This window comes from Podarcis filfolensis (assembly GCF_964270895.1).
Source record: "Podarcis filfolensis genome assembly, chromosome: 3".
In the NCBI taxonomy this organism is placed as follows: Eukaryota; Metazoa; Chordata; class Lepidosauria; order Squamata; family Lacertidae; genus Podarcis; species Podarcis filfolensis.
The window spans coordinates 97306649-97323642 of NC_139606.1; the positions used below are offsets into that span (position 1 = coordinate 97306649).

The 16994-nt window shown below is 40.6% G+C and overlaps 1 protein-coding gene across 4 annotated transcripts in view; it reads left to right on the plus strand.

Annotated features, from left to right (window-relative positions):
• Window positions 1-16994, plus strand: part of LPGAT1 (lysophosphatidylglycerol acyltransferase 1) — a 56353-nt gene that overhangs the window by 36781 nt on the left and 2578 nt on the right. For all 4 annotated transcript variants that reach the window (XM_083605465.1, XM_083605467.1, XM_083605466.1 and 1 more), the window contains 2 exons: window positions 12548-12674; window positions 16086-16192. In XM_083605465.1, the coding sequence (XP_083461591.1) occupies window positions 12548-12674; window positions 16086-16192 (234 nt within the window). The remainder of the gene's footprint in view (window positions 1-12547; window positions 12675-16085; window positions 16193-16994) is intronic.

The following is a 16994-nucleotide window of genomic DNA, read 5'->3' on the forward strand; positions in this document are numbered from 1 at the left end:
CGCTAGCCCTTGGTTTGATGATGAATGTTTCCAGCTAAAAAGAAAACTGCGCCAAACATTTAAAAATAATCGCACTAAACTAGAGCCCTCTTATCTTGATGAAAAAAGAAAATATCATTACATTCTGGCCGAAAAGAAACAGAATTATGCAACCCAAAAATGGCTACAATTACTCGACTCAATCCAGAGTAAAAATAACAAAGCGTTCTGGAACCTAGTGTACGGAGGATTGAAAGCCGAAAATCAACTAACTCTACCACCAATTGCAGAATCCAAATGGTCCCAATATTTTACATCTGTATTTAACAATCTACACAGTGAACTTAAAGGAAATGAAACCACTAAAAATAAAATCAATAAACTCCAGGAGTGGCCAAGGGTAGAAGAAGAGGAAATTAGAGAGATAGTTAAAAATTTCAAATCGGGGAAATCTCCTGGGCCAGACGGTCTACCAATAGAATTATTTAAGACCTATATAGATTGGTGGGCAGAACCCTTAGCTCAATTGTTTACTCTCATAGATAAATATGGGATCATACCTGAGATATGGTTAAGATCAATAATTATCCCAATTTTTAAAAATGGCGACCCAAAAGAACCAAGGAATTATAGACCGATAAGCCTATTATCAGTGATAGGGAAAATCTACGCTAAGCACCTTTTATCTAAACTCCTTACCTGGATGAAAAATCTAAATTTACCAGGGAAAGAACAAATAGGTTTCTCCAAAGGTTGCTCTACATTAGACCACTGCCTTATACTTATGCATTTGGTTGAAAAATACAGATCTCAAAGGCAATCTAAGATATTTGCTGCTTTTGTAGATTTTCGTGGTGCATTTGACTCAATTGACCGCCCAAAGCTGTGGAGGAAACTCGCAGAATTAAAAATTGATCAGCGCTTATTGATCCTAATAAAAAATTTATACTCTTCCAATATCTGTCAAGTCAAACTTAACACCAAAGGTCACCTTTCATCAGACATCCCAAACTCGAAAGGGGTAAAACAAGGGTGTATTCTTGCCCCCTTCCTATTTAATTTATTTTTATCAGACTTGCCAGATCACCTTCAAAAAATAGAATCACATGCCCCTAAACTTAATCAGAAACCAGTTTCTCTGTTATTATACGCAGACGATGCTGTTCTACTATCATTAACGAGTTTGGGTCTGAAACGTCTTATATCTTCTCTGATCCTTTACTGCGAATGTAACAAGCTCTCTATAAATTACGAGAAGACAAAAATTTTGGTCTTCTCGAATGGTTGGAAATTAGAGAAATGGAAAATAAGAGGGCAGGAAATCCAACAAGTGAAAATCTATAGGTATCTGGGAATCTTATTCCAGAGCAATTTAGGGTGGGCAAATCATCGCACAAATGCCATAAAACAGGCAAAGTGCACCTCATCAGCAGTTGCCCGTTTTTATTATCAGAAAGGCAATCAATTTATTCCTGCGGCCAATCAGATATTCCAAACAAAAGTGCAATCCCAGATATTCTATGGAATCCCGCTATGGGTCCAAGCATATAATAGTGATTTAAAAAAGATTCACTCCAGCTTTCTGAGACGTATTCTTGGACTCCCAGCTGTGATCAAATATGAAACAATGTGTGCAGAAATAGGCATACACACAATGGAATATTGGGCCTGGTCCACCTCAATAAAGTACTGGTTACGCTGCCATTTTCGCTGCCCTCCATCAAGTCTGCTCGCTGATTTGCTCAAAGACTCCTACAAATCAAGATGGTATCAGTACCTCGAAAAAAAGATTGAATCTTTAGGCATCGAGCTGGAGCCCCTGTACAATTCTAATGAGCAATACATTTTCCATAATATCCTAACTAGACTAAAGGATGTCGAGAGGCAAAATATTATGGCAGCTGTAAACAAAATTTGCTCGCCCATATTCTATGATTTAAATATCTTAGATAGCAGAGCCAATTACGTCACCAAATTAATAATTCCAGCCCAACGTAGGGCTTTTATGCTGGCCCGTTTGAATGTTTTTCCCTCAGCATTTGTCAGGGGAAGATATCAAAACATCCCTAGAAACAAGAGATTCTGCAGATGTTTTATGAATGTCCCGGACACGGTAGAGCACATTCTCTTTCAGTGCCCATTGTACAGTACGCTCCGTCAACGCGTGCTGCCCCCTCTTTTGGGTGGTCTGGAGCCCCAACAAGGTGAATGTGTGGGATTCTGCCTATCCGACGTTGACCAAAGGGTAACGGCGGGGGTAGCCGAGTTTTTGGTAGCAGTCCTCCAAGGAGCAGGTTAACAAGGAAAACCACTGATTTTATATGTATATATATATATATGTATGTAGCCAACTGCTGCCTTTCTGTATATATCTCAAGGCTTTTATATGTTACTTTTTCTTTTATCGTTTTATTTGTATAATGCCTAATAAAGGTTTGAATAATAAATAAATAAATAAGTAAAAAAATAGAATTGGATTTTTGGACCATCCAAAAATATATAGCACTTCCAAGCAATAGCAAATTCAAGTCATCCCAGAATTAACAAATGCTTATTTTTTCCTTTTTAAAAAAATGCCTTAAAATATCTGGTGCTCCTTGGATTACCTAACCACATACATTTAACTGTTCTGGGATCATAAGAGTACTGTATACACCTATTAGTGTAGGAGGGAAAGTTGTGAGTGTGTTAGGAGACTGAAGTGCAAATTATTACTTCTATATTGTTGACTTTCCCCCTGTTGTGCGTCTATTATAAGTCTGATTGCCGGAAAGAGAATATATAGCTCTCACCTGCAGCTCTTCAGAATTCAAAGTTCTTTGCTGTAGGCTGCATTTAAAACACTTCTACTGCAGTCCTTTCCTCCTACCTTACAGGAGTGATCTCCACCATGGAGCCTGTGGGCTAGAAAATGGAAAGCATCGGCTTTTATCTCATGGAAACAACTTATTTAAAAATAAGTTTCTGTTACTCCCCTAAAAAGAGAAATTTCTTTTCCATTGGCTATTGGTTTAATAACACTATCTGGGCATCTTTGTATGAACAAATTAATTCTGGACCCGGGTGAAGAAGATACATGAGCTGAAGGAAAGTTATTTTCTCCCACCCAATTGCAAAGCAACACCCCCCCCCCCAGCCCACTTTGCAGCCAGGCTTCTCTGGACGCAACACATCCGTTAATTAGCTTTGTGTCTTCAGTTATTGTTGCTGTTTCTCCCCCAGCTCCTTTACTGTGTTAAAAACAAAGGAAGTATTTTGGATGTGTTTCTTTGCCACCTCTATTCCATCACTCCTAATCTAGTGCATCTAAAGGACTGCCACCTTATCTTAGATGGATTCTTCATGAACTGGGCCCTTTTGGTTGTGCTGATGCTGTAGTAGAATGTTCTTCCCTAGAGAGGCCTGCGTAATGTCAGCAGCTGATGAAAACTTGGCTCTTTAAAGAAGTATTTGGGGGAAACTGAACTGATCATCTGTTGTGTTTGCTGATTCCATTATTATGATATTTTATCATGCTGTTTGATATTGCCTAGATCATTTGTACCCTTGTGCTGCTACTTATTCTGAATTTCCAGAAGAAAACGGGGGTAGAAATTTAATATACATATGATATATTTCGCTCTTGCTGCGCTTGTACATTATTTGAGTTACAACTATCCACATACTGGCAACGTCCAACTTTCCTTTTTCCACCAATTGAGCATATAATGATTGTGTTTTGGCAATTCCTGTACAGTGCATTATAGTAATGTCGCCTGGATGTTACTTGTGCGTGGCCTTGTCATCGGAAAAAGAATTTCCACATTATTTTTCTACATTACTTGTATCAGGGTGAAGGTGTGTTGAATTTGTAGCATTGTTTTTACGGGGTTTTAGAGGTATGCTTTCCAAAATTCAGCTGTGTTCAAAATTAATATGAGAAACTGGGGAAGCTTTCTCTGTATTTTGCTTTGCAAAACAGTCTCTGACTTTTTGGAGATACAGCAGAATTTAACAAGCAATTTATGTTCACCATGTAAGTGAAATTACTTATTTAAGATCTGAGACTCAGCTGGATTTAGGTATCTGTAGGAATGTGAGTTTACAAGGGAAAAGGCATATTCATTCATTTGCGTGCAGTTCTGTGTTACCTGGCCAGCTTCTGGCACACCAAATGCGATTTCTTCTCTCTTGAGACCTTGACACTGACAGTTGGTCTTGCTCAGTATTTGATGAAGCATATTGTAGTTGCTTGGCAGTTTCATTGGTCTTGCCAGCAGTGTCCTGTCTACAGTCCTTCCTTTCGTTGTTTTATATAACTCTACAGGATATCCTAAATCTTGTCAAGAACGTGGTGCATACATAGCAAATTCTTTGGTATTCCTCAGGGTGAGAGTTTTCTGTTTTTCACCTGGACAGCATTTTACAAGGTTATAGTGTCTGATTATATGTAAGTTTGGTTTTCACACACCACTGCTTCAAGGTTTATCTTGTTTTTTAATGACAATGTGTACTAACAGAAACTTTATCAGAATACTGGACTTCGGCAGTATAAGCAGTTTCCTGTTGTTGTCCATTTTTTAAAGAGATGCCTTTGTGTCACAATATATTTGTGCCCTTTAAAATGATCACATTGCAGAGCCAATTTTCAGGAGCACGTTTCTGCTAAAGATTGTGATTACTGATTGTTGTAAACCTCCTATTGGACTATTGTGTTTATGCATTATTCCTGATGTGTTAGAAAGTCTCATTAGTAACATCCTCATTGGATCAAAATGGGCTTGCAGATACCTTAACATTGAACCTGAGCAATTAAGTGTTCAGTGACAGAGGTATAATGGAATGAAATAGTTGAATCCGCAAAAAAATTGTTGCAATGCACTACTTGCTGATAACTGATGAAAGTTTTTATTAATGTAGATAATGAATAAATCTCATTTACATAGATCGTCATGTGTTATTTATTGAATTATGACCTCATATGATAGAACTCTGATGTCGTTTTAAAGAAGTGTTTTCTTTTGTGTGCAATACCTGATCCAGTTTAAATTTGTGAGTTTGTTATATACTGCACACAGATGGATACATAGATGCCTCCTCACCCTTGAACATGCTGCTTTCTGCCCAATTCTAGTTTTGGCCAGGCTTAATTGATTTAAAATTAATTGTTTATGAACCCAGCCCTAGTTGCTCTGTATAACCATAGTATAGTTGTAATCCTGCAAAGAGCACCAGCCCAATATTTCTAAGTTACTTAGGGCTGGAGTTAACCTATGAAGAGGAACCAGGAGTGAGAAGTAGAGATTGTATAAGAGATGGACAGTACAAGAGGTGAAGGAGTAGGAAATAAGATAAGTTTATGAGTGAGAAGTGGGCACAGTGTTTGAGAAATCTAAATGAATAGGGAAACATTCATGTCACTGCTACAATGTGCTACTGCCACCTGTAGAACAAATGAATGGAATATCCAGTCTAAAACACCTGTATTACCTATTTTGGTCTATAGGCAGCAGCAATATGCTATAACAATGCCTTCCTGAATTGTATCAGATGGGGCTAAGATGTGCTCGGCTATTTGTTTGTTAATACTTTAGAGCTTTCGTTTGAAATGCAGTGTTAAATATTGCTGGCTTTTAATGATAAAAATTGGGTAATGATAGACAAATATTGGATAATCTGCTGGCTTATTTATATTCATCAAATTGATGTTTACCCATTGAATGCAGGTAGAATACCTTTTGTAATCTTTACTGCAGCTCACAACTGAAGGGGTGTCTTGTTTGGTTTATGTGGGAAGATAAATATGCTCTTCGTTTTAGATTTGGAGTTTGCTTTTTCTGGTCTGTCAGCATGCATAAGCAATGAATCCTATCCTGGCTCTAGATATCAAGCACAGCCCACACTGTGTGCTTTTAAGCATTTAGGTCCCAAAAAAGGAGAAACAGAGTTGAGTGAGACCCTATCTTTTTATTTCAACCAACTATTATTATTTTAAAATCTTTTCATCAGGTTGGATAGTCAAAGGGGGAAATGATTTTGAAACGTACTGGATCAGACCATGAATCCATCTTATAGTCCTGCATTAAACCAGACATTCACTTCCACGAAACCCACAAGCAGGGCATGATGCCAGCAGTTCTGTCACTCTGTCAATTCAGTGTTTATCCCACAATATTTTGGCAGATTTTTAATATCAAGACACAGGAATTTATTTAAATCAAATGCTTCCATTTAGATATATAAATCTGAGCTGTACTGTTAAGTGTCAGATGGGCTTCCCTGAGAAAAGCAATATATCTTTTATTCCTATATTTAATAAATACTACATGCGGGTGGCGCTGTGGGTTAAACCACAGAGCCTAGGACTTGCCGATCAGAAGGTCGGCGTTTCGAATCCCCACGATGGGGTGAGCTCCTGTTGCTCGGTCCCTGCTCCTGCCAACCTAGCAGTTTGAAAGCACGTCAGAGTGCAAGTAGATAAATAGGTACCACTCCGGCGTTAAGGTAAACGGCGTTTCCATGTGCTGCTCTGGTTCGCCAGAAGCAGCTTAGTCATGCTGGCCACATGACCCAGAAGCTGTACGCCGGCTTCCTCGGCCAATAAAGCAAGATGAGCGCCGCAACCCCAGAGTCAGTCATGACTGGACCTAATGGTCAGGGGTCCCTTTACCTTTACTATATTTAATAAATACTACATGCGGGTGGCGCTGCAATAAATACTACATGCGGGTGGCGCTACCCTTTTTCTGCTCTCCCTTCCAAAGCTATGACGCCCAATTATATTGGTGGCACAAAGATGCCTTACTTTTCTGGTTGCTAAACTTCTAAATGGAGAATGCGTATGGGTGTTATATATTTGTTTGTTACTTGGCTGGGATTCATGTAGCCCAAAATGTTATCCTCGAACGGGTAGTATTGCTAAAAGACGTTTCTTCCTTTTCTGTTTCTTTGATTGCTCTGAGTGTTGTGAGAATTTGCCTTGGCACTGGATGAAAGCAGCCCTACTGAAGAGCACATTCAGAACTGCTAGGCCAAGCTATTGCACTTGGCAGCCCCTGACTGCAAGGAACCCAGAGGGAAGGAAGGGCCTGTAGAGAGTGATAGATAAATACATGCCGCAGCCTGCGGGGTTTCCATTCAATCCCCGTGGGCTAATTTACTTGCTTCCAGAGGAAGCAAAGACTAAGAGTATTCTCGAGTGGAGCAACACTGTAAAAAAAAAAAAAATTTCTTTTTAGGTATAGTCTCTGAAGTATTTACAAAATTGTATTTCTTCTGGTAGCACAACTGGGATTTCTTCAGAAGCATTAGTCTCTGATCTGCTCTTTACTCTGGCACTTTTGTGGTAAAAGCTGGAGGCCAAGGAGGTGAGCTTGCTCTTTTGTCTCCTTCAGCTCTGATGCCATAGCACAGGTTTGTCTTGGGCTCAGAGGCCTAAGGTCTAAGGACATAATAAGGGGGTCTATTGGTTTGCGTTTGCTTTTGTTTTATTCTGTATTTTGTGTTCTCGTTTTGTTTGTTTATATTATGAACCTCCCTGTGATCTTTGGACAAAGTGCGGTATAGAAATGTTAATAATAATAATAATAATAATAATAATAATAATAATAATATACCCTACAGTGAGTTATGGTGAAGTGGAAGGATTGGGGGGGGTGAGCAGCCTTGGCCCTCCTTTTGCCCCAAATTAATTTTAAGTACTTCTTTGCTGGACTGAGGAGGAATAATTGGTGAACCAGTTCTTTCCATTCATCTCTCCAGATTTTGGGCCTTAGCTGGCCAAGAGTAGCACATACGCCCAAGCCTTGTCCAGGGTTTTTTGGACCCTCCCAGGTATTTTGGGAGGAGGCAGGCAGAGGCAGGAGAAAGGAAAGGCGAGGGCGTTGAGAGCCATGGGGCAGCAGTAGAGTGTGTCTCTGTGCTGCTCGGGACGGGTGTGTACAGGGTGAGGAGTGTGGCAGGGTGAGGGGCAGAGGACAAAAGCAAGTCTAGAGTGAGAGACTAGGATAAAATCCAGTTATCCACAACTTCTCGCGAGCTTTCTATGGGTGAGTTGAGGGTTTGATTGGACCCTGGCTGAGAACCCGAAGGCTGAAAGGGAGAGTGTGTTAGGAGGAAACTGAATTGGTATTGATTTATAAACAACAACAACAACAACAACAACAACAACAACAACAACAACAACAACAACTGTCTTTTTCCAATATTTTATTTTAATTGTTGTTGCTTCAGTTTTGTGTACACCGCTTAGAGGTATTTTTTAATATATTAAACTGCATAGAAATTAAATAATCAAAAAAGTATGCTTTGTAATTGTAAAATAAACTGGTGGGCAATCTGACCTTTTAAGAAGACCTTGCAAGACTGAATTCAGGGCACTCCTGGCCCTCAGAGTATAAGAATTGCCTCATGCAAGCAGATGCAGCCTTTGAGGGAATGGTCATGGCTCAGTGGTGGAGAATCAGCACAAAGAAAGCCCTTGGTTGTGTCTTTAGCATCTTTCAGCCAGGGCACGAAAAAAATCCTCTGTTAGCAACACCAGAGAGCTGCTGTGTAAAGAGCTGCTGCCCATTTGCCCCATGCAGTGAGCCACGTGCAGCACCAGATCAGGGAAGAAGCTCTCAGGCTGGCCCGGGCAGGAAGGGGTATAAAGCACTTTATTTTTCATCTGACCCTTTTTCAAACCACAAGGTCTACCTGACTCTTATCACAACTTGCCTCTGTGGTCTTGTTTGCTGGCCCAGACCCCTGGCTTGTTCTCAGGTACTGATGGTCATGGAGTCCTGACTCTCCAGGCCACTCACTGCCTGTGGTCCAGCCTTGACATGTCACTGGTCTCATAGACAGCACTGAGCTAGATGGACAAATGGTCTGACTCTGTATGAGCCAGCATCTTACGTTTGTGGTCCCCATCACTGCACACTAGGACACAGATATTCCTCTGCTTTCAGAAAAGAGGAAGAGCGTGGAAGATGTGGCAACAGTTCTTTTTGCTTCTCTAGTTGGGGAAGTACAGTAATACAGTGTGGCTGTGGAGCTTGTGCATGTGTGTTCTCTCTCTCTCTCTCTCTTCCCCTTTCGCCTCTGGCAGAGACAGAGTGTGCAGATCAGGTCACTGGTCAGGGCACATCAGCACACTGTAGCTATTGCTTGGGCTAGTCACACATCTTTGAAGTCTCTCAGCCCCACTCACCTCACAGAGTGTTTGTTGTGGGGGAGGAAGGGAAAGGAGAATGTTACCCGCTTTGAGACTCCTGAAGGGGAGTGAAAGGCGGGGTATCAAATCGAAACTCTTCTTCTCCTTCTTCTTCTTCTTCTTCTTCTTCTTCTTCTTCTTCTTCTTCTTCTTCTTCTTCTTCTCCTTCTCCTTCTTCTTCTTCTTCTTCTTCTTCTTCTTCTTCTTCTTCTTCTTCTTCTTCTTCTTGCAACATCTCCTTTTCTATCTTCTGGTTTTAAGAACAGAAATGGAGAGAGCAATGAGAGCTGCTTTCTTCATGCTGTAATTTCTTTCTGCGATGCAAGGTAGCCTATACTGGCTTCCAATGTGTGTAGATGATCCTTGGGGGAATTACGGGTTTAATTTTCCAGGGTTGCTTGAATATCAACATATATAGCATGGAAGAAGTGGAAGCCAGGATGAAACCTGAAACAAAACAAGCAGTCCCTGGAGGGGAAAGTTGATGTAGTTGGCTGCTAAGTCCAGCACACCAGGGTAATTGGACCATTTGCTGAAAAGAAACTCTCAGTGTCTTCTAATGCAGAACAAAAGTATTCTAATTGGAAAGATCAAAATAGCTTGGCTGCTTGAGATCTGTGTGTCAAGAATGTAAGGAAGGGGCTTAGGAACCATCTCTTTTCTGTTGCAACTCTTGTCGCTCTGGGCAGAAATCCTAATGCATTGCACATATTTATTGAAACAAATCAACCAACCTTTTGGCTTAAGGTTTCTCAGCAGTCCATTACAGTGGTACCTCTAGATACGAACGGGATCCGTTCCGGAGCCCCGTTCGCATCTAGAGGTAAACGTAACTAGCGACGGCACGTCTGCGCACGCACGTGTCGCTTTTCACTGCTTCTGCGCATGTGCGTGACGTCATTATGAGCATCTGCACATGGGCAAGCGACGAAACCCGGAAGTAATGCGCTACATTACTTCCGGGTTGCCGAGGAGCGCAACTTGAACACGGTCAACTCGAAGCGTATTTAACTCAAGGTATGACTGTATATGCATAAGAAGTACAGTGGTACCTCGGGTTAAGTACTTAATTCGTTCTGGAGGTCCGTTCTTAACCTGAAACTGTTCTTAACCTGAACACCGCTTTAGCTAATGGGGCCTCCTGCTGCGGCCGTGCCGCCGGAGCACGATTTCTTTTCTCATCCTGAAGCAAAGTTCTTAACCTGAAGCACTATTTCTGGGTTAGTGGAGTCTGTAACTTGAAGCGTATGTAACCTGAGGTACCACTGTATGCCTTTAAAAGGCATACATGTCATAGAGTTACGGGCCAGTGCACTATGTGGAGAATAAAGCATACAGTTTAAATGTGACACATGATTATATTACAGTGGACGCTTGGGTTGCGAACGTGATCTGTGCGGGATGCACGTTCACAACCCGCAGCGGTGCGTCTACGCACGCGTGGGTTGCAATTTGGTGCTTCAGCGCATGCGCAAAGCACGACCAGCAAAACCCAGAAGTAACCCATTCTGGTACTTCCAGGTTTCAGCAGTCCATAACCCAAAAAAACACAACCTGAAGCGTCTGTAACCCGAAGTATGACTGTATTTTAACGGCTACTTTTGTCCGTAATTTTATGTCTGCGCACTACAGGAGGTGACAACTTTGCATGTGTCTAGTTGACACACAACTGCCAGTGAAGGGGTCCTTTTGGATCTGGAAGAGGGCAGAACGGTGGACAGAACAGGGCAGCGAGGGCATTTGTGCGCTCTGCCGACACATGCGGGGGGCAGCAGTGGAAGCCCCCCCACACACAATGGTTGCCACCTGTATTTTATTCTCCTCCTGTTTTGTATTTTTTATGGTGGTTGAGTTATTTTGTGGCTAAGATACCTTGAATGCTATTTAGCTGAGAGGCAACATATAAATCTTTCAAATAAGTTAGCCAATTAATTTGGGTGAAAATAAAACATGCTTACCTTTATCTCAGTTGCTCTCTTTCTCTCTAATATTTTCATGGTAGTTTTGTCATCATAAACCAAGTTGGCATACAGTACTTTGGTTCTTGTTTCTTTGAAGACTTCCTTTCTTAGGTATGATGATGGTTTTTTCCTTGGCATTGAGAATATCCTCTAGTCATTGATTGTGAATATATGGTTTCCTGTGATTTAAAACTTCTACTTAAATAGTAATGAAGTGTTAATGTAAATGGGCTATAAATTAAAATGTGTATCTATATATTGTTGTGTTAAAGAGTTATTAAATAATAGCCGCTATTTTGTTTGCTAAAAAAATATTTTGAAAAGGGCTCTGTGTGCATTGAGAAAGTGTGATGAAGAAGCTTTTGAAAGCCTGAAAGAGAATGAGTAACTAAGAGAAGAAAGGTCTCTAGGCGATGAGAACTTACGCCAAAACAAATATATTAGTAGGTTGCCATGTCTTCTTTGATACTACTTCATACATTCCATGCTGATCCTGGTATTGAAAACAGATTTGTGTACTAAGCCTGTTGAGACCAGAGGTTGCAAGCACTTGCAGGCTTCAGCAGTGTATCAGACGTATGTCATTTCCTCTGCCCAGGGAGAAAGTGCTCCTACACCGAACATGGCACTAGGTTAAGCTTTTTAAGTGCTTGGCTTAATTAGCATCTCACTTGTTGACAAAATGCCAGATATTTAATGGTGTACCTTTAATGCTTATTGATAATTTAAATCATGTTGGTTAGAGCATGGTGCTGATAATGCCAAGGATGCTGGTTTGATCCCTGTATGGACCAGCTGCATATTCCTGCATTGCAGGGGGTTGGACTAGATGATCCTCAGGGTCCCTTCCAACTCTATAATCCTATGATTCTGTGTTGATATTAAAACATCCTCACATTGTATATCTGAATAATCCTACTAATGTGCATAATCCATAGAAACATCAGTATATTTAAATAAGAGAAGTTCTTTAAAGCAAGCAGCAGTGCTAATAATATACCTTGAATTATTCCTTCCTAGGACTATATGGAGGATACACGGTAGATTTTTTTGTGTGAGAACAGGGTGAGAGGGATTGGGGAGGGAGGGAGGGAGGGAGGGGGGAGGGAGATGAAGTAGGGTCTTTGGATAACCAGAATTTAAATAATTGAAATGTATAAAGTCATGATCAAAGATAGCCATTTTTGTATATTATGATTTGGAATATAAGGGAGTTTTCTGCTAATTCTCTAATTTGAGAAGTAAGAGCTGAACATGTTCCTGCCTGCTTTGGCACTGTGTAGTATGGTGGTATTTCATCAAATCATAGAATGCAGATTATTATCAAATGAGTTGGCATGATGTATTGTATTAGAACAGATGTATGATACTAACAATTGAAAATCTTACTCTTTCTGTTTACTTTTTTCTGTTCTATAATCCCCTTTCTTAGAAAGTAAATCAAAAGGTCTTCAGTGGGTGATAGATACAACCATTGCATATCCCAAAGCTGAACCCCTAGACATCCAGACCTGGATTCTTGGCTACAGGCGACCAACAATTACACATGTACATTACAGGTAGGAAAAATATGTTTGTCTTCTGTTAATTTTAAATCGAGACCGGGGGGAAATATATTAGGTACTTGTCTTTTGGAATATGACTGGCTTGAAATAAAATTTTCACATTGCTTTCTTCCTCAAAACTCTTCATTTTTGGACAAGCAAATAATTTTCAGTAAGGTAACTTGGGGTGTATGTTTGTAGATAGAAGATTCTGGGAATAGGTGAGTTTTTTACCTCCCAGTAGCATAAGAAAGTCAGACTATAACAACATACTCCTTGAATTAAAGCCAGTACTTTAGTTATGGTCAAATGTGTCTTTTGAAAACCAAAGCAAAGAAGTTGTTCCTTGCTTGGCTAATAATTGGACTTAGAGACCCTATCCATCTATCCATGGTGATCTTACATAACATCATACAATGTGGCTCTTGCAAATGTAGCAAACATTTACTGGGTCTGCCCATGACATCTGTAATGAAGAATGCTGAATGCCAGGTCAGTCTGCAATAAATCATGCGGATCCATGCTTTGATCATGGATGAGCAGGTGTATCACCAAGACCTGTGTGGGGCAGCTGGGCTGGCCAGATCTGACTTGACTCTGCCCATCAGGTGTGACGTCAGACATCCGTCATACACATTTGCCAAAGAAGTCTGGTTAGTCTTGCGTTCACATGCCATAAGTCCACCATGCGTTTACATGTATTTGCCCTGCAAACAATAGTAGTGTTTACTACAAGACTTGCTTTCAATGTATCTGCCCTGGATTTGCCACACACAACATAAAGTGGTCCTCTGATAATGGCACAAAGCAAGTTGATAGAGGCTTTGGAAAAAATTACGAATAGTGGGGGCCAATTAAATTTAGTTTTAATGCATAAAGCCTACAACTAACAGACCATCGAGTGCAGGCCAGAGAGTGGGGGTTGAGCCCACCTTTCCACAGTGACTTGTCACTAAGTCTGGCTGCTAAGTTGCCTCTCTGTTGAGTTGCCTGAAATAACTTGGGAGAAATATATTTGGAAGAGAAGGGTCAGCATTTACTGTTTTCTTCTCTTCTTTCTTTCTCGGGTCCAGTTTGGACAACCATTCCTGTCTGGTTTATGAACCCAGTAACAAGTGCTCCTCCCTTACCGCTTTGCTCCTTCCATCACACTCTGGCTTCGCCATGAAGATCCTGACCTGCATTAAGCCAGATTCCCCCACTTTTTGTGTAATGCAAAACTCTGCTTTAGAACAAGCCAAGATCTTCATGCTGAAGCTGGCATACAGCGGAAGGAGAGAAGGGTTTAAGGAGGGTTATTATATTCGATACAAAAATAGTCAAGTGGGTTTATTATATTTATTTTAGAAATGTATGTTCCCCTTTTTCTTCAGTCCACTTACCGTTCCAGAGTTCAGTTCCGTAGAAAATGTTCTGCATAATTTCAGCAGAAGCCAGCTGTGCACAGTTTCAGTTGCCTGTGATACTATCAAGGAACATTTTACCCTCCCATGTAACCCCTGGAGCAGTTTTGTACTTTATATGGTGACAGTTGAAAGGCATGCAGCAGTTTTTAACCATTAAAAAGGTGAACCTTCCACTTGAAGCGTTAAGGGAGAGAGGTACGACCAATGGTCAAGTCAGGAATCTACTGGTATGCACGCAGTTGTGAATCCAGGAGACCAGGATGACAGTGGGGGAAATGCTTGGGTCGGAGAGAACATTTGAACAGAGCTGAGACCTGGCACTTCATAATCCTATTCAGTCACCTCCCAGGTCTCCCTTGAGAATGTGTATTGTATAAAACATTGCACACACAGCTGCAGCCTGTTCTTGCAAATCTTTTCAGTGTTGTGAATTAGAGTTTAAATAGCACTCAGAAATCTGCTGAAGGTAATGAAAACATAACAGTGTAGGAAGGGCGAATGAAAGGTGGAATGGCAAACAGAATCCTATTATGAAAGACTTTTTCTTTTGGAGACTAAACTCAACTAGTCATTTCATGCCTTTAACTTGAAGGCCAGTGCACAGCAGTCTTACATAAGAGAAGCCAAAAGGCACTTACGTTAAAGAGCTCGCTAATGAGAGTGGAGAGCAGCTACTTTCTTGACCTTTCGATATCTTCCAGGCTTGTTGAAGCTAAAACGTAATAGCAAGATCCTGGAGAAAAAGATAGGCTGTGATGATGCGAATGGAAATTTATTGGTGAAATGAGTAAGATAAATATTTGGTGGTTGTGAGCGTGAAATTTCCATTCAGTAAATTAACTTTTTGTCATGGGGCAATGAAACGATGTTCCTCTAGCTAGCCATCCTATTCTGATATGTATAATGAATGCTTGGGGGGATGCAATTTGATCTTGTGTTTTTGAATATTTGGGGCATAGGGTTAAGTGCTATGGTGATGGCACTATAGGATGCTCTTCCCTTGAGGACTGACCCTGGCTGTTGTGGCATAAATGATGCTGTTCTGACATTAAGGAAACTCCTGTTTGGTGCAGAATTGCCCCCCAAACGCTCTCATTTGCGGCAGGTAGCAGGGATATAGGGCCATACTTGTCCGTACTTTGCTTACTAGATTGAAATTCTGAATCCAGGGAACTAGAATGAGTTCAGGACCAGAAGGCACTGCATATGTGCAGACATGTTTTATTTACATATGAATAGAATGATAAAGGTTGAAGATGCAATGGGAACTGGCCTTGAGAAAGGAGCAGAGGAAAGTTGGAGAAGAAATGCGCCAGGATAAATATGCTTGATGGACGCTCCTCATTGTGAAATATGAATTGGACTGGTTGGGTACAGGGAACCAAAGTTTGAATATAAGAACTTTCAGAGTTTTGCCAAAAAAACACACAAAAAAACAGGTGTGTTGACAAGGCGGTAGGAGAGCTTCCTTAGTGGCTGCACTGATTGCATCTTCCTTCCTAGGGAGAACTGTTTTGCCTCCTCTTTAATAGTCTTTCTCCAACAGGTGAGGACTTTTTCTTTCTTTTTTCTTTTGCTTAGACACGCCCTCGGATTGATTGTATTTGACTAAGGTATTTGAAAAGAAGTGTATCTGAAGAAGTGTGCGTGCACACGAAAGCTTATACCTAGAACAAACTTTGTTGGTCTCTAAGGTGCTACTGGACAATTTTTTATTTTTTTTATTTCGCCTGCATCAAACCAATGCAGCTACCTACCTGAATCTAAGGTATTTGAAGTGTGCCCCTAAAGATTGTTGCAAGAGATGAGTCCAACAATTGGTCACTTTTTAAAAAAGTGTAATGGGTTATGAAAACAGTTCTTCTGAGAATAGAATAGAATAAATAAATAAATAAATAAATAAATAAATAAATAGTGGAGAATATGCCAGGTCCTGTTCCAGAGTTCACCTGATTCACCTTACGAATGGGAAATTATTTCATATGTCTAGTGTACTGTTCTGTCTGTCTTTGAAATGCAGGATTTTTCCAATTAAAGATGTACCTGTTGAGCCTGCAGCCCTCACCATTTGGTTGTATCAACGGTTCATTGAAAAGGAGGATCTTTTGTCACACTTTTACAAAACAGGTAACACTTTCTTAAGATAAAAAGCAAGCATTTTAAATAGTCATCTCCTTTCAAGCGTGTTTTCACTTAATGGTCAACTAATTAGAAGTCTAGGATTAAGTTGCCCACTATCATTAGAGATGTGAAGGTGGACATTTTCTCCCAATCTTTCTGTTGGTTTGTTTTCCTGTTCTACCTCCCCCCCCCCAAAAAAAATGGAAAAACTGGGAAAGCCCTATGGTTTCTCCCAATTTTCCTGGGTTTTCCCCAAGCCACCCCATCTCTAGTTATCATCTCAAGTCTTGGACATTGCATTTCTAACATACCTGAATTTTGCGGTTTTGTTTTTTTTTTTTTTTGTATTGTTGGCTTTGTTATGTGCCTGTTAATAAATAAAATATTGAGAAATGATTCTTTTAAAAAAGTATCGAACGTGCCACTTTCAGCCCAGTCCTCCACATGTCTACTGAGAAGTAAGCCTCATTGAATTCAGTAGAGCTTTTATTGCAGCATGAATTTTAAGATTGCAGGCATGGGATCAGCCATGCGGGTAATGCAAAAGTTGGCGTTACATATTCTCTTACTGTCTTGCTGCACTTCGTGATGCTATTGCATACGAGTCTAGATACAGAGCGGCATGAGCCTTTGGGAAGGGCAACTGGAAAATTCTCCTTCCACAGTAGCTGGAGGGAGTGTTCTGACATGTGAAGAGGGGAAAGCATAACTTGTAAACAGTGGAAGTGCTGAAGTGGAGGAAGATTCCCCAGTGAGCATTGAAGCATTTTAAAATGCACGTGTTATTTTAACTTTATATGCTGCTACC